At 42.3% G+C, this 22,778-nt stretch overlaps 1 protein-coding gene across 2 annotated transcripts in view; it reads left to right on the plus strand.

Annotated features, from left to right (window-relative positions):
• spire2 (spire-type actin nucleation factor 2) overlaps nt 1-22,778 on the plus strand; it is a 123,228-nt gene that overhangs the window by 91,644 nt on the left and 8,806 nt on the right. For both annotated transcript variants that reach the window (XM_071203864.1, XM_034087998.2), the window contains 4 exons: nt 13,166-13,293; nt 14,313-14,450; nt 14,715-14,782; nt 15,767-15,794. In XM_071203864.1, coding sequence (XP_071059965.1) covers nt 13,166-13,293; nt 14,313-14,450; nt 14,715-14,782; nt 15,767-15,794 — 362 coding nt within the window. The remainder of the gene's footprint in view (nt 1-13,165; nt 13,294-14,312; nt 14,451-14,714; nt 14,783-15,766; nt 15,795-22,778) is intronic.

Consider the following 22,778-nt stretch of genomic DNA (forward strand, 5'->3'; position numbering starts at 1 on the left):
GATCACTAACAATATAAGTACAAGACTTTATAATCCCTAAACTTCAACAGGCGCTCCACACTGTGTGCATCACTTCTGGTTTCTGATGTGTTTTGAGCACATTTGTGTTTTTATATTTGCATGGTATAAAAAATACAGTGTGTTTCTTCTGATGGAAGTGTTTTGGGTCTTTGTAGAGCGTTCCCCTGTCAGCCACCGTAAGAAACTAATGAGAAACATTCAAGGAAATTGCAGTTGATGTTCTGGATATTGTTATTTTAATATTATTCTACATGGCACAAATTGAAACAATGATGAAAACTATTATTTCACTTAATCCATTTATAAAGGGGCATTGAAATAGGAACTGTAATTGAAAGGCCTTAATATGTTCACGATCTGTCTGTGTTGTGTTTTGTCTTGTCCTTTTCTGTCTTTGGTTTCCTGTTTTATTTTTGAAAAGTGTTCACCTTCTGTCTTGCCTGTTGCTTTCTGTCTGTTTTCCATCCCTGATTACCCGATTGTGTTCACCTGGTGCCCCTGTGTTCTCTCCTCCCTCCTCACCTGTCTCATGTTTCTTTGATTAGTCCTGTGTGCATTTAGGTTCTGTGTTTTCTGTTAGTCTTTGTGAGTTCCTTGTTGTAGTTGGACATTGTTCACGGGCAGTGTTGGGACTAACGCGTTAATAAGAAGTATGTTACATTACTTTTATATTGTAATATTTGTATTAGAGTACTGATAACATAAACTGAATACATTTTTAAAGTAACCCTCCAAACTGCTTCCCTCAGTGCACTTCTGTAACGGGCGGATTGGACCCTCTAGGGAAGACTTTGCAAAGTGTAAAAATGACAGAGAAGACATTAACTGCAATTTTCACAACTTTTATGTACATATGTTATGGTAGTGTGTCAGGATAACTACCGGCAGTGTAAGAAACAGTTTTTAGAGAGTACTTGTTAGTTAGTTTGGCAATTTACTGCAATTTATATTTAAAAAATTGGGTCCACTGGAATCGTCTTCTTCGCCATCGTATTCTACATTTTCCCACGGTTTTACGACACCGTTAATGTAAGTGAGCGGTACGATTTTACTGCATCACACATAGGGTTGGGTTTTTATTATACATCCATGGTTGGATATCGTTTGGATTTTAACGATTCCGGTTATGCTTTTCGATTCCGGTTATTTTCGGTTCTCGATTCCAGTTCTTTGAGAGGGTAAAAATAAGTCCTATGCCAATTTCACTGGGAGAAAAATATATTTATGAAAACATTAAGTAAAATCTGTATTCCTATTTACGAATCACTTCATACTGTTTAATTTTGTTACGGTTATTGAATAGAATTATATAAAAATAATCTCTGCATTGTTTAGTTAGTCCTAAGTGGTGCAGTTTGAGAATGTACAGTTGGCCCAGTCTCTTTTGATGTTACACTGCAACCTGCCTGTGAGACAGAGTCCAACCACACAGTCTGTCCAACACATGTCCTGCAACACACATGCTACAGCTGCCCAGCTGCTCACAGTTTGTAAAAGGAAATAAATAGTATTTTCATTTCAATAATGTACTTTCTATACCTTGCTTCATAAACAATACTGACATCCCTGTGCTCCTCCGAGTCTGGGGGTCCGGGGATGTGAGGACAGTGCGAGGACACAGACAGGGAGGCTGGTTCACTTCATAAAGGAAACAACATAGTCCTATGTTCATAGGTAAACGCTTAATATCCTTCATTACGTGTTAGAGAAAGAACATAAGAAAGTTTGACATTTTTCGCACATTAACCGGTACACAGATGTGGAAATGAATGTAAAATAATTTCTAGATCTTGACTAGTCGTTTTGATCATAAAGTAAAATATTATGTTGTTCCGTTCCAGATACCTGTGACTAAATGTTTTTGTAGATACACAGCGATCTGTAAGTTGTAATGTGTAAATGATCAACTGAGGCATCAAATTGTTAAAATTGCACTTATTTTGCATTTCAGGTTGTTCAGAATGTTTTGTAATAAGATAGTTCATTCAATTTGAACATTTGCGCACTAAAACAAAGGGAATAATTTGGAGTTGTGGTTATTTTTTAGGTTGTCATGCTATGATTTTACTGGACCGGCCCACTTGAGATAACAGTGGGCTCTGAACTAAAATCAGTTGGACACCCCTGCATTAGTCATAGAGCAGAACAGATGTGTTCTGCAGTTCATTACTCTGCCAACAGGGGTACCTCAAGGCTCCATCTTGGGGCCTCTTCTCTTTAACGTCTACATGCTACCACTGGCTCAGATAATGAAGAACAACAAAATAAGTTACCATAGCTATGCAGATGACACACAAATGTACGTAACAATTTCACAAGGAGACTATGCTCCAATTCAAACACTGAGTAAGTGCATTGAACAAATCAATGACTGGATGTGTCAGAACTTTCTCCAATTAAACAAAGATAAAACTGAGGTAATGGTTTTTGGAGCCAAGGCAGAACGTATAAAAGTTAGCGCTGAGCTTCAGTGTGCAATGTTCAAAACAACAGATAAAGCCAGAAATCTAGGTGTAGTCATGGACTCTGACCTGAGTTTCAACAGTCACATTAAAACAGTTACTAAATCAGCCTACTATCACCTAAAGAATATATCTAGGATTAAAAGACTAATGTCACAGCAGGATTTGGAAAAACTTGTCTATGCTTTTATCTTCAGTAAACTGGACTACTGCAATGGTGTCTTCACAGGTCTCACTAAAATATCTATTAGAAAGCTGCAGCTAATTCAGAACGCCGCTGCTCGAGTCCTCACTAACACTAAGTGGATCACATCACTCCTGTTCTGAAGTCTTTACACTGGCTTCCTCTGTGTCAAAGAATAGATTTCAAAAATACTGCTGCTGGTTTATAAAGCTTTGAATGGTTTAGGCCCAAAATACATTTCTGACCTACTGCTAAATTATGAACCATCCAGATCTCTCAGGTCTTCAGGGACTGGTCAGCTTTCTGTCCCCAGAGTCAGAACTAAACATGGAGAAGCAGCGTTCAGTTATTATGCTCCAAATATCTGGAACAAACTCCCAGAAACCTGCAGGTCCGCTGCAACTCTGACTACTTTTAAATCCAGACTGAAGACTTTTCCGCAACACCAACAACAACACAGCAACACCTCCGCTTCTCTGTCCCGCGGGCCCACCACCTACGGGAAACATCGATGGGGTCGGGTGCGCTGCCAGACGGGTGGCAGTGAAAGCGGAGGGTCTCGACGGACCAGACCCGGGCGGCAGAAGCTGGCTTTGGGGACGTGGAACGTCACCTCTCTGGGGGGGAAGGAGCCGGAGCTTGTGCGGGAGGTGGAGCGGTACCAGTTGGATCTGGTTGGGCTCACCTCTACGCACAGCGTCGGCTCTGGAACCTTACTTCTGGATAGGGGTTGGACTCTATTCTTCTCCGGAGTTGCTCAAGGTGTGAGGCGCCGGGCGGGTGTGGGGATACTCACAAGTCCCCGGTTAGGTGCTTCGTTGTTGGAGTTTACCCCAGTGGACGAGAGGGTCGCCTCCCTACGCCTGCGGGTTATGGGGGGGAAAACTCTGACTGTTGTGTGTGCTTATGCACCCAACAGCAGTTCAGAGTATTCGGCCTTCTTGGAGACCCTGGAAAGAGTCCTGTATGGGGCTCCTGAAGGGGACTCCTTAGTCTTGCTGGGAGACTTCAACGCACATGTGGGCAATGATGGAGACACTTGGAGGGGCGTGATTGGGAGGAACGGCCCCCCTGATCTGAACCGGAGTGGTGGTTTGTTACTGGACTTCTGTGCTAGTCATGGATTGGCCATAACAAACACCATGTTCGAACATAAGGATGCTCATAAGTGTACGTGGTACCAGAGCACCCTAGGCAGAAGGTCCATGATCGATTTCGTTATCGTATCATCGGACCTGAGGCCGTATGTTTTGGACACTCGGGTAAAGAGAGGGGCGGAGTTGTCAACTGATCACCATCTGGTGGTGAGTTGGGTCGAGTGGCGGGGGAAGCCTCTGGATAGACCTGGTAAGCCCAAACGTGTAGTTCGGGTGAACTGGGAACGTCTGGAGGAGGCCCAAGTTCAGGAGGCCTTCAACTCACACCTCCGGCGGAGCTTTTCGGGCATTCCTGTGGAGGTTGGGGACATTGAACCAGAGTGGTCGGTGTTCAAAGCCTCTATTGCCGAAGCCGCGGTGGGGAGCTGTGGTCTCAAGGTCTTAGGTGCCTCAAGGGGCGGTAACCCTCGAACCTCCTGGTGGACACCGGTGGTCAGGGAAGCCGTCCGACTGAAGAAGGAGGCCTTCAGGGATTTGTTATCCCGGGGGACTCCCGAAGCAGTTGCAAGGTACCGACAGGCCCGAAGGGCAGCAGCCTCATCCGTGGCCGAGGCAAAGCAGCGGGTGTGGGAGAAGTTCGGAGAAGACATGGAGAAGGACTTTCGGGCGGCACCAAAGTTGTTCTGGAAAACTGTCCGACACCTCAGGAGGGGTAGGCAGGGAACCATCCAAGCTGTGTACAGTAAGGATGGGACGTTGTTGACCTCAACTGATGGAGTGTTGGGACGTTGGAAGGAACACTTTGAGGAACTCCTGAACCCGACAACTCCGCCCTCTATGTTAGAGGCAGAGCTGGAGTATGACGGGGGATCAACGCCAATCTCCCCGGGGGAGGTCACTGAGGTCGTCAAACAACTCCACAGTGGCAAAGCCCCGGGGGTGGATGAGATCCGCCCGGAAATGCTGAAGGCTCTGGGTGTTGAGGGACTGTCATGGTTGACACGTCTCATCAACGTTGCGTGGAAGTCGGAAACGGTACCGAAGGAGTGGCAGACCGGGGTGGTGGTCCCCCTTTTCAAAATGGGGGATCAGAGGTTGTGTGCCAATTACAGAGGCATCACACTACTCAGCCTCCCCGGGAAAGTTTACTCCAAGGTACTCGAAAGGAGGGTCAGGCCGATTGTCGAACCTCAGATTGAGGAGGAACAATGCGGATTCCGTCCTGGTCGTGGAACGACGGATCAGCTTTTTACTCTCGCAAGGATCCTGGAGGGGGCCTGGGAGTACGCTTATCCGGTCTACATGTGTTTTGTAGACTTGGAGAAGGCGTATGACCGGGTTCCCAGGGAGTTACTGTGGGAGGTGCTGCGGGAGTATGGGGTGAGGGGGTCTCTACTCAGGGCCATCCAATCTCTGTACTCCCAAAGCGAGAGCTGTGTCCGGGTCCTCGGCAGTAAGTCGGACCCATTTCCGGTGAGGGTTGGCCTCCGCCAGGGCTGCGCTTTGTCACCAATCCTGTTTGTAATATACATGGATCGGATTTCGAGGCGTAGTCGTGGGGGGGGGGGTCTGCAGTTCGGTGGACTAAGGATTGCACCACTGCTTTTTGCAGATGATGTGGTTCTAATGGCTTCATCGGTCTGCGACCTTCAGCACTCACTGGATCGGTTCGCAACCGAGTGTGAAGCGGCTGGGATGAGGATCAGCACCTCCAAATCTGAGGCCATGGTTCTCAGCAGGAAACCGATGGACTGTCCACTCCAAGTAGGGAATGAGTCCTTACCCCAAGTGAAGGAGTTCAAGTATCTCGGGGTCTTGTTCTCGAGTGAGGGATCAATGGAGCGTGAGATGGGCCGGAGAATCGGAGCAGCGGGAGCGGTATTGCAGTCGCTTTACCGCACCGTTGTAACGAAAAGGGAGCTGAGCCGGAAGGCAAAGCTCTCTGTCTACCGGGCCATTTTCGTTCCTACCCTCACCTATGGTCATGAAGGATGGGTCATGACCGAAAGAACGAGATCGCGGATACAAGCGGCCGAGATGGGTTTCCTCCGCCGGGTGGCTGGTGTCTCCCTTAGAGATAAGGTGAGAAGTTCGGTCATCAGGGAGGGACTCGGAGTTGAGCCGCTCCTCCTTCGCGTCGAAAGAAGCCAGCTGAGGTGGTTCGGGCACCTAGTTAGGATGCCACCTGGGCGCCTCCCTAGGGAGGTGTTCCAGGCACGTCCAGCTGGGAAGAGACCAAGGGGTAGACCTAGGACCAGGTGGAGGGATTATATCTCTTCGCTGGCCTGGGAGCGCCTTGGGATCCCCCAGTCAGAGCTGGTTGATGTCGCCAGGGAAAAGAAAGTTTGGGGCTCTCTGCTGGAACTGCTACCCCCGCGACCCGACCACGGATAAGCGGGAGAAGATGGATGGATGGATGAAGACTTTTTTTTTGCCGCTGCTTTTAATTGAACTATTCATATCTTAGTAACTCACTGTAACTTGTATCCATGTATTTTTTCTTGTAATGTTTATTTTATTAGCTTTTCTTTTTAATGACTGATTTTAAATGCCATTTTCTTAATGTCTTTTATTTTTTGTAAAGCACTTTGAATTGCCTTGTGTTGAAAAGTGCTATATAAATAAACTTGCCTTGCCTTGCCTTACCAGCCCTCCTCCAGCCTGTTTGCTTTCCATTAGAGCCACATTGACACCTACCCTTAGTAGGAGGGACCAGGCTTCAGCTGTGGGGGGTCCGAGCGATACGTCTGTACCGCTGCAGGACTAATGAAGGAATTCTGATTCTAAATAATTGGACAGCCTTCTGGGGAAAACCTGCTCTGATTCATCCTACTTTGGAAAGTGCAAATCTCATTTCGGCAAACATTTCAGGGCTTTGTGGACGTAATCCATGACAAACTGGAGTTGAGACCAGGAAGCGGAGTCGCAGTCTTACACACTTCTCTGCGCTCTCTCCTAGGCAGTCATCCATAGGAATCCTGAACCCAATAAAATACCAAATATTAGCGGTGTGTGTGTCTGCCCAAGGACAATTGAAGGTAAAACCTAATAGAGGTGTCATGCATAATAACTAGAGCCGGGACTCGATTAAAACAATTAATCTAATTAATTAGAGGCTTTGTAATTAATTAATTGAAATTAATCGCATTTTTAATCAAATATACATATTTGACCTGAGAACAGTGAGAAGCAATTTTCACATGGATTTTACTCCAAGTGGTCTACAGTCCAAGTGCATGACATTAAGGATTTTGGGAGATTGCCCTGTGGGCCATCTAAGCTAATTTACAGATGGCCCTGAGCCCAATAGAGATTGCCCTGAAAAATGGGGGGGAAAGGGTTTGGGGGGCCTCCGCCCCCCTAGAAAATTTTGATTTTTGCAGGTCTTAGATGCTGTCTGGTGCATTCTCTAGACTGAATTATAAGATGAACCACCACAATATTATATTGTACAATTTCAATTTTATTCTTCATTTCACTTGTTTGTTTGTTCTTGTTTGTGTTTGCTCGCTTGCATGCCCTGCATAGCTATAAGAAATACTTAAGTTGTTGGTCAAAACACTTTCCATCTGATGAAGGCAAATGCCTTCCCAGATGGAAAAAAGTAGAAAACATTACATTCAGTTATAACTGCCAAAACAAACTAATTTTACTAAGTGTAAATTATTTACACTATTATGGCCCCTGTTAAAAATGTTTGTAATGTTAACTACTGTAAGTTGGTCGAACGAATGCCTCCTCATCCGGAAGCTGACCCGAGCAGCAGTCGAGAGGAGCCGAGCGCATCCGCGAAGCACACAAAATGGCGACGTCAGAGTTCCCGTTAGCCGGCAAATCTAAATATCTTCGGTCAAAATAATTTCCCTTTAGAGCAATACCACTTCAGTTGCGCCACTTATGTGACAGACAAGAGGAGTATGTGACAGACAAGAATAGTCAACTCTAATGTCTAACACTTCATGTGGAGAAAGAGATGTCCTGGATGGGTTGATTGTGCGTTGATCTGTTGGTAATGCCTCTGGGTTCCGGTGGGCATGTAAACAAATGCATAATGCTGCGCTATACTTTGTGGCCTCATCCAGTTGCATAGCGACATTTATTGTGTAGTTGTCTTTTAATAAGCAGGTAGTCATATCATTAGCTAGAACTAGCTGGATCTGATCGATATGGACATAAACGCGAGTGAAGTCTAATCTGATGGGAGAGAGAGATCAGCTGCTGCTGACGAGTCGAGACTCGACACGCAGCTCTGCATAACCACATGCAGCGGTGAGCGGAACAAAACACACTTCAGGTTAGAATATCACACGTAGCTATTATAATTACCTCTCAAACTACCTAAACTAGTTATATGTTTAGTTTTACTGTCGGGTCACTCATTACTGGATCCGCGAGCTGCATGATACTGGCATAATAGATTGCCCGATCGGGCAACCAGCAGGTGAGGCTTCATTGCTCGAGCTAAATACTAGATGGCCCCGGGCCATCGGGCAGTCCTTAATGTCGAGCCCAATCCAGTGAGCCAGGGAGTTGGTTATTTTCTCAGACGTGGACTTACTTATCCTGGCCCTGAAACCAGTCATCTGGTTGAGTGTGGGTTGGGTCAGGGTGTGGTTCCTTGCACTCGGAGTCGGGCTAACGTCCACGCTAGCTGCTACATGCTTTGCATTTAGGTGATACTTTAGGCTTGATGTGCTGCGGTGATATGCAAATTATTTTTTGCATAATTTGCACACAACCGTGCTCTTGTCGACGCTTCCATCCGTCCGTTTTTTAAAACAAAATGTCCCATCCACGGGGCCGACCAAAGCGGTCTCATCAGCTTGTTCGTTCATGTTTGACTATTGTTCACCGTGGTTTGTTGTTGTTTGAAGTCCCATGCTGAAGTCATGAACGTTAGTTGGTGCTCCAGTATAATCGGTACGCCTGAAACTCATCCAGTGAGAAACGTTCCGCTGTGCAAAAATAAGTGCGATTAAAGTGCGATTAAAATGCGTTAATTTTTGTGTAATTAATTAATCTTAATTAACGCGTTAAAATCCCGGCCCTAATAATAACCTAATAAAAGTAAATGTAACAACTACTACAGTGCAACAAAACAGGAATATTAAATGTGGACTCTTAAACATAAGATCTTTAGCATCTAAAGCAATATTGATAAATGATTTAATATCAGATTATAATATTGATATATGCTGTCTCACTGACACTTGGTTGAGACATGAAGAATATGTCAGCATAAATGAAGCCACTCCACCCAGCCATATCAATACTCATATTGTTCGAGACACAGGCCGAGGAGGTGGAGTTGCAGCAATCTTTGACTCAAGTTTACTTATCAATACTAAACCAAAATAAAATTCTACCTACTTTGAAAGCCTTGTTTTTAGTCTTACGCATCCGACCTGGAAAACTTTGCAGCCAATCTTATTTGTTACAGTGTACCGTGCACCAGGTCCTTATTCAGAATTCTTATCAGAATAATGCCGAAACCTGCAAAATAAAGCAAAAGTCGAGACAACTTGAAAGGATAGGGCGTTCCACTAAACTTGAAGAATCTCGTTTAATTTGGCATATTACTCTCAATGAATATAAGAAAGCACTGTGTAAAGCGAGAGCAGCCTACTACTCTTCATTAATAGATGAGAATAAGAATAATGCAAGATTTCTTTTCAGCGCTGTAGCCAGGCTGACAGAGAGCCACAGCTCCATTGAGCCTTCTATTCCCATAGCACTCAGTAGCAATGATTTTATGTGCTTTTTTAACGATCAAATTGTTACTCTTAGAAACTAAATTAATGGCATCTTGCCTTTGACCAGTATAGTGTTATCAACAGCTCCCGGAAACGTAAGCTCTAATATTACACTAGATAGTAAACTACAATGCTTTTCAGCCATAAACCTTGAACAATTAAATTCAATGATTCTCTCTTCTAAACCATCAACGTGCATGTTAGACCCAATTCCAACTAAGCTGTTGAAGGAAGTTTTTCCATTAATTAGCACTTCTTTATTAAATATTATGAATATGTCTTTATTATCAGGCTATGTTCCACAATCATTCAAAGTAGCAGTGATAAAACCGCTTCTTAAAAAGCACAACCTCGATCCAGAGGTTTTAGCCAACTATAGACCTATTTCTAATCTTCCGTTCCTCTCAAAAATTCTTGAGAAAGCAGTCGCAAAACAGTTGTGTGATTACTTAAAAAACAATGATTTATTTGAAGATGTTCAGTCTGGCTTTAGAACACATCATAGCACAGAGACAGCTCTGGATAAAGTCACAAATGACATTCTAATAGCCTCTGACAAGGGACTTGTGTCTATTCTTGTTTTGCTCGATCTCAGTGCTGCATTTGATACTATCGACCATGATATCCTATTGCAAAGACTAGAGCACTTAGTTGGCATACAGGGAACTGCTTTAGGCTGGTTTAGGTCCTATCTATCTGAACGCTCTCAGTTTGTACGTGTCACCGATGAATCTTCCACGCAAACCAAAGTTAGCCATGGAGTGCCACAGGGCTCAGTGCTCAGACCTATTTTGTTCACATTATATATGCTTCCGTTAGGCAATATTATAAGGAATCATTCTGTAAACTTTCATTGTTATGCGGATGATACTCAACTATATTTATCAATCAAGCCTGATGAAATTAATCATCTAAATAAAATTCAAGACTGCCTTAAGGACTTAAAAACGTGGATGACCTTAAACTTTTTGATGTTAAACACGACCACGACTGAAGTTATTGTACTTGGCCCGAAGAATCTACGAAACAAATTATCTAAAGATACTAACTATGGATGCCATTAATTTGGCCTCCAGTGAGACTGTAAGGAATCTTGGTGTTATATTTGATCAGGATTTATCCTTTAACGCCCACATAAAATCAATTTCAAGGACCGCCTACTTCCATCTACGTAACATTGCAAAAATCAGGCATATCTTGCCTCAAAACGATGCAGAAAAACTAGTCCATGCATTTGTTACTTCTAGGCTGGATTATTGTAACTCTTTATTATCAGGGAGTACCAAGAAGTCAGTCAAGTCGCTTCAGCTGATTCAAAATACTGCGGCTCGTGTACTAACCAGAGTTAGGAAAAGGGACCACATTACTCCTGTTCTGGCTGCCTTACACTGGCTCCCTATAGAACACAGGATAGAATTTAAAATTGTTCTTCTCGCCTACAAAGCCCTTAATGGGCAGGCACCATCTTACCTTAAAGAACTCATTATACCCTACTGGCCTACTAGGGCATTGCGTTCCAAGAATGCAGGGTTGTTGGTTGTTCCTAGGCTGAAGTCGAATAGTCCATTTAGCTTAGGAACCTTCCTAAAGGAGTGAAATGACCCGGAAGTCCCTCAGTGGCAGCCATGATAAGTGCCGTTCGAATTCTCTAGAATGATGAGAATGATAGGAAAGGAGGTTTCAAACTTCCTTTATAACCTCCTTTAGCTTAGGAACCACTGGACCTCCCTAACTGACAGGAGAAGCGAAAATGCTGCCCCACAATGCCTTGCAGCCGCAGCATTTGCCGTCACTCAACAGTCGGCCGTTCACGGAAACAACCGATTATGACCGAGAAATTATATCATGAAAGTTACGGTGCTTATTAAGCATTTTAAAACATAGGTGGTAAGTTGCCAAAGTGCTTTGTTTTGAACGTTCATCAGTATTATAATCAAAAAGAGAAATATGAACGTTAGTTTTGACTTATCAAATAAAGTCAACATTTCACAGTCTTTACTGAGCTGTGTGGAGTTTGTTCAACTTTTAAAAGATGTTTGAATGGTGATATACACAGTGATAGATGTTAAGGACTAACGTTTATAATAAATACATTTGTATTGATTTTAAGATCTTTAGTTCATCTTTAGTTCATACGTATTGGGATCATTGGTATTAATGTGGACCGGAGGGAGAGGGGGACGAGCAGACGTTTCACTTTCCTTTTTTATTTCAATTCCTACTTTGGTCATGAAGAATATGTTTCTCTGTTGTCCACGTTCATAAAGCATAAAGCAACAGCATCAGAGCACGGTGCAGAGTCTCTAGATGAATCCCTCGTTCTTATTGAACATTCATGTTGTAGTCCGCTGTATAGAAAACTGTAGTTTCCATAGTTCCCCCACAGCAGCAGACGCACACAATGAAGTCCGCTGACGCATCATAAACACGTCGGATAGTGAAAGTGCATTCGGATTCTAAAGTACCGCAGTCTCTTCTCCTAAGTCCTTTTGAATTCTCCTATCCACTATCCCTTAACCCCGTGACGTTTCACTCAGAGGTCAAGGAATAGACGATAGGGTTAGAACTTAGGAGCTGATTTTTAAACTATCCGACTGCAGCCTCTAAAAGTACAATGGGAGCCAGAGCATTTTCTTATCAAGCTCCATATTTGTGGAATCAGCTTCCAGTTTGTGTTCGGGCGGCAGACACCCTATCCGTTTTTAAGAGTGCGCTTAAGACCTTCCTTTTTGATAAAGCTTATAGTTAGGGCTGATTAGATTCAGCCCCTAGTTTTGCTGATATAGGCTTAGTTTGTCGGGGGACATCTTACTTCTTCCTTCTCTCTGTCTATACCTGTGTACTCTCATGTTCCGATTAACCCAGCTTCCCCAAATGTCTTTCTTTTTGGTGTCTATATACGCTGGGATCCGGAGTCATGGATGATCCTGCGGTCCTGTGTCCTGGATCGCGAGCCCTGGATCTTGAGTCGTGGCTGTGGTCCTGGATCATAGGTCCTGGATGGATATCCTCGTGGATTCATCTTCCTATTATACACACATGCATTTCCAAACATTTGGACTACCTATGTTGCAAATGTATTATCTTTTTAATTTACACACGGCATCTATTGCAGTCTGTCCGTCCTGGGAGAGGGATCCCTCCTCTGCTGCTCTCCCTGAGGTTTCTCCCATGTTCCCTTTAAACTGTGGGTTTTCTCTGGAAGTTTTTCCTTGTACGATGTGAGGGTCTAAGGACAGAGGGTCTCGTATTGTCATACTGATATTCTGTACACACTGTGAAGACCACTGAGACAAATGTAACATTTGTGATATTGGGCTATATAAATAAACATTGATTGATTGATTGATTTCCACCCCCTGTTACCTGAGCTCCTCTTGTAGAGCAGCTGCTGAGCAGACCTCTCACTGGGATCTGGGTTACAGATTCAGCAGAATCACTCTCTGAAACCACATTAATAAAACATGTGAGAGTAAGAATCGATGGACATGTACTCTGTAGCTCAATAAAAGAAGCTGATGTGTAATTCATGGACTTCAGACTGGGATTGGTGGCCTCCTCTCATTCCCTGCCTGTTCATGTCCTCGTTTGATTTGGTCCTATTTAGTTAACGCATATTTTACTCTTTTCATTCATTCCCTCCCCAAGCCTCCCTCCCGGTTCACGGCTGGGTGCCCCCCTCTCCGGCCCGCCTCTCTCTGAGCTCAGTGGACGAGACCACCGAGGGGTCTGAGAGCACGTCCGGCTCCAGAGCGGGACACGAGCTGCAGCTGATGGTGAGTCAGCCCAAAGCACTGCAGCACCATTCAACTATTATTGAGTCCATAAAGACTCATTTTTTTTAAAACAGATGAAATGCTTATCAACTTGTTTCCAATATGTTGTGATAAATAGCATTATAAGATGACACATTGAGATACCAAATTCCAGAAAGAAACACACTTAATTTAAGAAAGCCTTCAAAAGTATTCAAAAACAACCCTTTAATATCGTCTTATTTAGTAAGATTAGTAGTCATACTGTGATGTGTTCTCCTCTCCACAGTCCCACTGTTAGAACTACTAAATGAGCAAAGCAGTGATTATTTGTGGATTTTTTTATTTAAGTATTTCTTTTTTATTGGATTATTGTTTATTGATAAATTGATTTTAAGTTCTGTTTTGTAATAGTTTGTTTTCCTCCTAAAGTATAGGGGGGCTCGCGTATGGCTTATTGACCTCTCAAGTCCCAGTGGCATTTAAAACCGTATTAAGTTGCAGACATCCTTTTACACATCAAGAAGAAATAGAAAAACCCCAGCAGTCATAAGAAGTCATGTCTGTGTCCACCTGGTGAAAGTAATACAAATGTATTTTCTGCTGTCTGGTGCAGCTGAAGATGCCGATAAGGGTATTGAGGTTTTACCAAAACTTTACATTTGGTTGCCATAAAACCAAAACATGTGTTGAAGGACTCCAAAACGCTCATTAGAGCTGATGGAACTGCAAAGTTGGATGGTAAATCTGTACTCGCAACGAATCTCAGATTACTCAATATTGGTTAAAAAATGTGCATTCCAAAATGACAGATTAATATGCCAGTAATATTATTTAATTTAAAAGTCTCAAAAGAAATCAGAATCAACACATTGATATTATGTTAATCTATCTTACTACGAGCTTCATTTAGTTCTCACTTACAACCACCATAACATCTACGCTCGTTGTGGCAATGTGTGACTTTGAGATTTCAGTGTCACATGACTGCCATACAGAGTGAACTGACAGGCTCTCCTCTCTTCTCTTGCTGTGTTCAGGAGGAGTTCAGCCACCCTGTGGGTAGTCTGGCACTGACGGTGGATGAGGTCATCAACGTGCGCAGAGTGCTGGTGAAAGCAGAGATGGAGAAGTTCCTTCAGAGCAAAGAGCTCTACAACAACCTGAAGAGAGGCAGGGTAACAGAGCGGAGCCCTCACTGCATTCTCCACTGGGCTCTGTTCACAGTGGAGGACTCAGTGTGTGTGTGTGTGTGTGTGTGTGTGTGTGTGTGTGTGTGTGTGTGTGTGTGTGTGTGTGTGTGTGTGTGTGTGTGTGTGTGTGTGTGTGTGTGTGTGTGTGTGTGTGTGTGTGTGTGTGTGTGTGTGTGTGTGTGTGTGTGTGTGTGTGTGTGTGTGTGTGTGTGTGTGTGTGTGTGTGTGTGTGTGTGTGTGTGTTCTCAGGTGTGCTGCTGCTGCAGAGTGAAGTTCCCTCTCTTCTCGTGGCCGTCTACCTGCTTGCTGTGTAAAAGGTATCACAGATAACGTTCCGTTCCTTTCCTTGGCTACTTGATGTTTGCTTCAAGGCAAAAGCACTCCCCACCACCATCTATGGTTCATTCATTCAGTTCACTAATTAAACATGTATTTTCTGTTAGTTTGATTTCACAACATGCTAGCATGTGTGTGTGCTGTCTGAAAGCTTCTGTGAAAGTATGCATTGTGCCATAAATAAAAGGGCTGCACAACTAATCTGGAGCTATTTGAAATCGCAATCTTCAAGTAGGCTCAATATGTGTTAGAGGCTAAATATAAGATGTAATGTTTAAGGATTGTGTTACTGCATGCAGATTGACTGGCCTACAAATTCGTCAGATACAATTTAAGTATCTATATTTCATACAAATCGGTTAAAAAAATTAAAGCATTTTAGTATAATTTCATATTAAATTAATATTTAATCAATTTTATATTTCGCTCAGATTTATTTATTTTTGTAATGATCACTCTACATATAAGGACTTTTTATGCAAAGAAGATTATTATTATATTATTAGATACAAATAATGTAGTTTAAACTGATTCCACGGTGACCAAATTACCCGGTGTGGAAAATATTTGATTCCTTTTATTTATATTTGTCAAAAATGTCAAAATATAAATGTTGTGGTTGTAGTATTTCCCACAGTATCATTTTAAATATATCTTATTAAATGATACTGAGAAATATGATACAAAAAAGGTTCCATCCCTCTAGTATCATGAATCATGTCACAGTTTCAATATCAGACAAAAATAATCACAATTACTTATTGTTTCCAAATCTGGCGGCACTTTATTATAAAGGTTTAGGTGGAAGTTCTAGGGAGCTCGCCTGAAGCAGAGATATTGAAATAAATCCTAATTCAAATGATTTGTATTGGTATTTATCAACAGCCCAGTGAACCCCCACAGAATGATGCTTCAGACCCGTTGACATGGTACAGGCGTGATGATTATTTGTATTTCTCTTACAGATCTGTCTGCAGTTCCTGCTGTGCAAAGGTAACTTTTTTTTTTTTTTTGTGACGGCAATTTTTCTTTCTTTATTGTATTTTTTTAGGTATGGTTCTGAAGTTATTTGGGTATTGTTTTGCAATACAATACCGATAATTGATCTACTGCTTTTTACACCTTATTTCAAGTCTATGTTTCTGATCACCTGGGGCCTCATTTATAAACGGTGCGTACGCTCAAAAGATGGCGTACGCCAGTTTCTACGCAATGTTTGGGATTTATAAAATACTAACTTGACGGGAAAACGTGCGGTCCTCCACGCAAACTCTGACCCATGTGTACGCACTAAGCACAACAACGGGAGAGACGAGGAACTGCGACCCCGTTGGCAGAAGGAAGAATGGAGAGAAATATGTGGAAATAATACCATAAATAAAATGTTACCTCTCATTTATCAGATATGAAGAATTTATTTTCAAACATTGATTAAAGCCAATCTTAAAATGATTAAACAAACGCCTGTTTGAGACTCCTCAGTGCACACAAAAACATAACCTGGAGAAATGAATAAATACGGAAATGTTATTGATCACCCCTCGATGATGTTCTCTTGTTATGAAATGTTTTCTCATAAATGATGCGGTGAGCAGGAGGACAGAATTACGTCTAAACTGACGCCGTGTTGCATTTCTATAGGTTGTAGATACGAGCATCGTTTTATACTATCACGTTTAATCGTGTTTTATGCCGTTTGCCAAGACTTGATAAGTCGCTCGTAAAACACAGGAGGTATGGAAACTAAGAACACCATGTGGTCAATTGTACAGCTGATATAACACAACACATTAGTTGTATTTCCTCTAACTGGTGGATTATGGATATATAGATGCTGATCGAAAGCTGGGACACAAACCACCAAATACAAACACATAATTCAGATCCAGTCGTCATGACTCCACTCCGGAGGGGTTCCCCGATCATTTCTTAGAGTCTCTCATCAAGGGGGGGGTCTCCTGTCCCCGGTACAACACACTGCCTGAGGAAGGCTGTATTCTTTTTGTCATGAACCTTTTTCGAACCACTTATTTATTTATGTTGGTGACGATCCGACCTCCATACTGCTACTCTGTTCAAACGGCATCCACCAAACAATATGATTTATCTCGACCTCCCCAAAAGAACCAGAATCTAACACGGTGTGAGACGTCTGTTTTAGCTGTTCTGTCCCCATTTCCTGCTCTCCTTCATGCAGTTGTAATGTTTCCATGTTGTGATTGCACATGAAAGACTCAACTTGCTGGACGTTAACAGGGTTTATTTATCAGTGCTGGCTCACACACGTTATACATGCTTACTGTGCACTTCATCACTGCTAGTGTATCTATATCCTGTGTAGAAAAGCAGGGGCGCAGTTATACTGAGAGCACAATACATACACATTGCCCTTTTCTTTTGAATAGCTTTAAACATGTGGCTGCTATACTGCATTTAACATAACAGTTATCTGGGACTAGTGCAATTCTGCTGTAACAGTATCTTTAAGACTTTTGCATTCACATTCTAGCTTTGAACATATCATCCACACAATATTATGCATAGTGAAAGTGAATCAAAACTGTTTCCTACATACATCTTACTTCTTGTCTTAACCAGGACTCAACAGTATCTTGAAGCTAACAGTTGGACATATACACATGTGTATACCCAGCGTATCGTTCACATGTTAGCCGTCCAGACACTGCGTACAGTCCTGTAAATAGGCAGGAGCACGCCGTCATGTCTCGTGGGATATCTGGGTGTCGTTGTGACAGGAGAGTCATCACTGACTGGATCTGGTGGGATGTCAAGTAGCTCTCCAGCGATCTTCTTGAAGAATGAACAGACTCTGCGATGTCCATCTCTTGCTGCTGTAACCATTGAGCCTTTGCCTTTAATCACAGTGTAGGCTTTAGTGTGGTGTGGTGAGTTGTTATGCTTGGGCTGGCGATGAAGCACAATGTCACCTGGAGTGAAAGTGTGCGGTGTAGCATGACGATGAGTGTCTGCATGAGATCTCTTCTTGTCCTCAGCTCTCACTTCTGAGTCTGAGCGCTTGTTGGCAGTGTGAGTGAATGAAGGGATCTTTGTGTCCACTTTGCGTTGGAGTAACAGTTCAGCAGGTGAGCTCTCTGTTGTGCTGTGAGGTGGAGATCCAACCCAGTCTCATAGCATTTCGTGTTCACCAACACGATTTTTAATCTATTGATTCGTGTTCACCATCACGATTTGCCCCTTTTTTTCGTGTTGCACAGCACGATTTTAAAAGCAATGTATTTCTACTGGTAATGTGTTTCGTGCCTGCAGGCTGCAGCACGTCTTTTTCTCCGGTCGGGTCGTGGAAGACCGGAAGCTGTGTGGTTCATAAAAACATGTTCTTACTCAATATCAAGCCACAGTTATTGCTTTTATTTTAAATCGTCTAATTTCGGACTTTTGTTGCCGTCTGTGAGGAAAATAAATGGGGCTCAGAGCCTCAGGATACTGAAATCTGTATTTTTTAAATCTTTTTTTCCTTCTAATTTGTTATTCTTTTCAAAATAACACACTGTTATTTACTCACCAATAACACACAATTATCCTTGCTTTTATTTATTGGTTTAATTCCATAATCTCGGGCTTTTTTGGCGTCCGTCAGGAACTGAATTTCAAAATAAATATAACCGGAAACAGACGTAGGCATTTCGAGCGATTACCCAAGTTCCTCAGCTATGGTTTTAAGCTTGCTGATTGGATGTGTTAGCCGCAATGCATGCTGGGATTTGGTGTTTATATTATATGAAATCCGGAAAACATTTTAAAAGTATAAAATAATACTTAATTCCGAGTGCTCTTGCTTTTCTCTTTGAAAGTCATCACATAACGGCATTGTAATACACGGTTCGGCTGCATTACATATTACAGATCTGCCGTAGTTCTTTATTTATAGCGCCCTGATGAGAAGACCTTTGGAAAAACTGGAATAAATGCCGCCGAAACTGAATACTTGACGTGGATCATAAATATATCAACAATTAAACAACATCTTCAATTTCTCTTCACACAATACGTCTCCTTGCAGTATCAACACTAATTCGGCTGACTTTTACATTTGATCTAATTCATAGATAGGTTATATGTACACCATAACGGTGCACAGCTGATAGAAAAGGACTGTAGTTTTCAAAGATATTACTGATTTTCTTTGAATGTAAGAATGTAAATACTGAGTCTGAAATAGTATAGCAATATGCTGTAAAATGATGTGAAAGCATGCATAAAACTATACATCTTCAGATGTTGTACATACACACTAATAATACAAAGTTATTATGGCTGTGTGCACCTTGTGTGCACCTCCTAGTGGTTAAAGCACGTTATTGAATTATTGTTTTTATGTGTTATATTTGATTAAAAAAATATTAAGAGTACATACTTTCATAGGGAGAAAGTATAAATATAGAAATATAGAATATAAAAAATCAAGAAGATACTATAAGTGATCTCTACAATAAAACAGTTTAGTGCAGGATGTACAAAGATATTAATATGAGGAGGTGCAAAACAGACAAACGGATTAACCTTTATTTAAACATTAAATATTAAGCCTGACAAAGTAATTAACGTCTAATATATTGCTTTCCTGCAATGTTAACTATGTTGAAGCACTTATTTTAACTGTTATTATACATATGGATTATACTCTTATGTATGTAGATAGAATAAGAAATGTGCAGAATATGACAGTTTAATGGTGGAGGTACACACATATTGATAGATGTCTTGTAATGCACTGTTGAGGAACCTGTGACCTGTGTTTCATTCATTGCATAACTACACCGTAGTTGTGTATGATATGTCAATAAACCTTTAAAATCTTGAAAGGGATGTGCAAAATAGCCATAATATACAGTCTTTAATTAACTATTAGTAGAGAATAACGAGTAATGAATATACTTTATTACTTGTTTCCATTCATGTCAATTGCAGATACATGTTTAGTCTTCTCAAGCACCAACTATCAAATATCTCTCCTGATTGTTGGCACTTGACAATCACCTTCCCTGGATTTTACTCAGGTGTAACTAAAGTCTGATTTAAGGGTTGTTTATATTTCACATAATTAATCAGAATCTGCAAAGTAACTCAAATAAATGCAGTGGAGTAAAAATACCAGGTTAACCTCTGAATTGTCGTGGAGTAGAATTACAAAGTAGCAATGAGCTGTCATGTGGGTATATATTAATGCTGCGCATTATGGACACAAGTGATTTTCACCCATTTATTAATTATATGTTTTACATTTGATAACACCAATGTGTTTAATACTGGCAACTTCTAACTGTGGGAAAAACGAAAACGTTCAGTAGAGACGTCCCATAGAACATTTTGCGAAACACAATAGCCAGCATGTGTAGTTCTGGGGGGGCGTTCGATTCCAGTTTTGGATAGACTGGCGTGGTTTCGTTCCATTTCACACAGCTGTTTGACGCTCTGCGTAACCTTACGGGACTGTAGTCCTAAACAATAGCTGGGGATTATGGGTAGTGTAGTGTCTTCGGCCATCCTAAACTCAGAAATGTTGACAATCGCAATGATGCTCGAAATGTCCCTTATAGGCCTACGTCTGTTTCCGGTTATTTTTATTTTGAAATTCAGTTCCTGACTGACACCAAAAAAGCCCGAGATTATGGAATTAAACCAATAAATAAAAGCAAGGATAATTGTGTGTTATTGGTGAGTAAATAACAGTGTGTTATTTTGAAAAGAATAACAAATTAGAAGGAAAAAATATTTAAAAATACAGATTTCAGTATCCTGAGGCTCTGAGCCCCATTTATTTTCCTCACAGACGGCAACAAAAGTCCGAAATTATACGATTTAAAATAAAAGCAATAACTGTGGCTGGATATTGAGTAAGAACATGTTTTTATGAACCACACAGCTTCCGGTCTTCCACGACCCGACCGGAGAAAAAGACGTGCTGCAGCCTGCAGGCACGAAACACATTACCAGTAGAAATACATTGCTTTTAAAATCGTGCTGTGCAACACGAAAAAAAGGGGCAAATCGTGATGGTGAACACGAATCAATAGATTAAAAATCGTGTTGGTGAACACGAAATGCTATGAGACTGGGTTGGGAGATCTGTACTTACGTAGAAATATGTTCAAATGTTGTTTCCAATGAATTCCCTGTGTGTCTGCCACACGTGCTGCTCTGCCCAGTGTGCGCATGAATCCTTCAGCTGTAGCGTTAGCTTGAGGCCGTTAGCTTGAGGCCGTTAGCTTGAGGCCAAAGCGGTGTGATCCGGCGATGATGAATCCTAAGTAGTCTGCAAACTGAGAGAAGTGGCTGCTGCTGACTGGGTGGCCATTATCAGTTTGTACCACTCTGGGGATTCCAAACATAGAACACTTTGTCCATGACTGGAATGATTGTGTTAGCTGAAGTTGATCTAACACTCTCAACAACTGGGTAGCGTGTATAATCCTCTATCACGACTAACAGTACTCTCCTGTTGGTAGTGGTCCATAAGAGTCTGCGCTGATGCTGTGCCAGGGTGCTTCTGGTAGACTTGACATTTGTAATGGCTCAGTATGTACAGCTGGGGTATTTGCCTGATATGCAAGACAGCTGCGTACTGATGCTTCTGCTCTCTGATCAACATCTGGAAACCACACCTTTGTTCTGAGTAGTGCTTTGGTTTTAGCGATGCCCTGATGTCCTTCGTGAGCTAGCTGTAGGACTCTATCTTGTAGGGCTGTGGGAATCACTATTCAGGTGCCCCGTAGTACTATGTCTGATGCATGTGATGTTGTCAGCTCGCTGCTTACTCGTCTAAACTGTTTTAATCAGTCTTATGCCATGTGTTGTGAGTTACATGAGAGATGACCTCTTGAAGCATCGGGTCTTTAAGTGTCTCTGCTTTGATCTCTGTGAGTGTCATAGCTTTGGGTGTTGCATGAGTTGCAATGAAGCTGACATACTCTTCTGCAACTGTTGCTGCTTGTGTTCTGTCACTTGTTTTTGACGGTAGAGGGTGTCGAGACATGTAGTCAGCTGGATTGTCAGCTCCCTTTCTGTATTCCACCTTGAAGTCATCTTTCAATCCTCGCAGGTGGTTTCGACATGGGATTGTTCCATATGATTTCCAGTGCTTAATGATCTGTCCCTAGTTTGAGAGGATGACCATATACTGTATGTACAGGTGTTCACAGCTCCACACAATAGCCAGTGCTTATTTTTCAGTCTGGGAGTGTCTCCTCTCTACATCACTTAGAGACCTACTTGCATATGCTATTATGTGCTTCACCCCTTTTTCATCATGCTGGCAGAGGATAGCACCCAGTCCCACAGGGCTAGCATCCACGATACGTTCTGTCTGTCTGCCAGGGTACAAGTATGTCATGACTGTGTCGCTGGCTAGACTGTCTTTCAGTGTCTTGAGAGCAGCTTGCTGTTCTGGGCCCCATACCCAGGGTGTCTTTTCTGGTGAGCTTTCGTAGTGGCTTGGAAATGGATGAGAAATCTTTGATGAACCTGGAGCAATAATTGGCCGTGCCCAGCAGACTGCTGACCTCACATGATGGACTGCCACAACCTTTTTGGGATCAGCTGAAACACCTTGCGCTGAGAAGATGAAGCCGAAAAACTCAAGCCTGGATTTGTTGAATTCACATTTCTCACGATTAAGTGTGAGACCACTGTCTTTCAGTCTCTGGAACAGGGCTCTGAGGTTGGTGTCATGCTTAGCCTGAGTGGCACCATGAACAATGATGTCATCGCTGAGATTCTGCACACCTTTCAGACCAAGCAGTGTTTGGCATATGACATTTTGAAACACCTCAGCAGCAGAGGATAGCGTCTTAGTCCAAGGTGAGTGGAACGTGTTGTGATGTATCTGCTCTCTGGATGAAGCTCTGGCTTTTGATATCCAGCTCTCAGGTCAAGTTTAGAGAACGCAGTTGCTCCGTTTAACGCATGTATCACATCATCCATTGTGGGGGTGATGTG

This window comes from Pseudochaenichthys georgianus, chromosome 7 (genome assembly GCF_902827115.2).
Source record: "Pseudochaenichthys georgianus chromosome 7, fPseGeo1.2, whole genome shotgun sequence".
Classification (NCBI taxonomy): Eukaryota; Metazoa; Chordata; class Actinopteri; order Perciformes; family Channichthyidae; genus Pseudochaenichthys; species Pseudochaenichthys georgianus.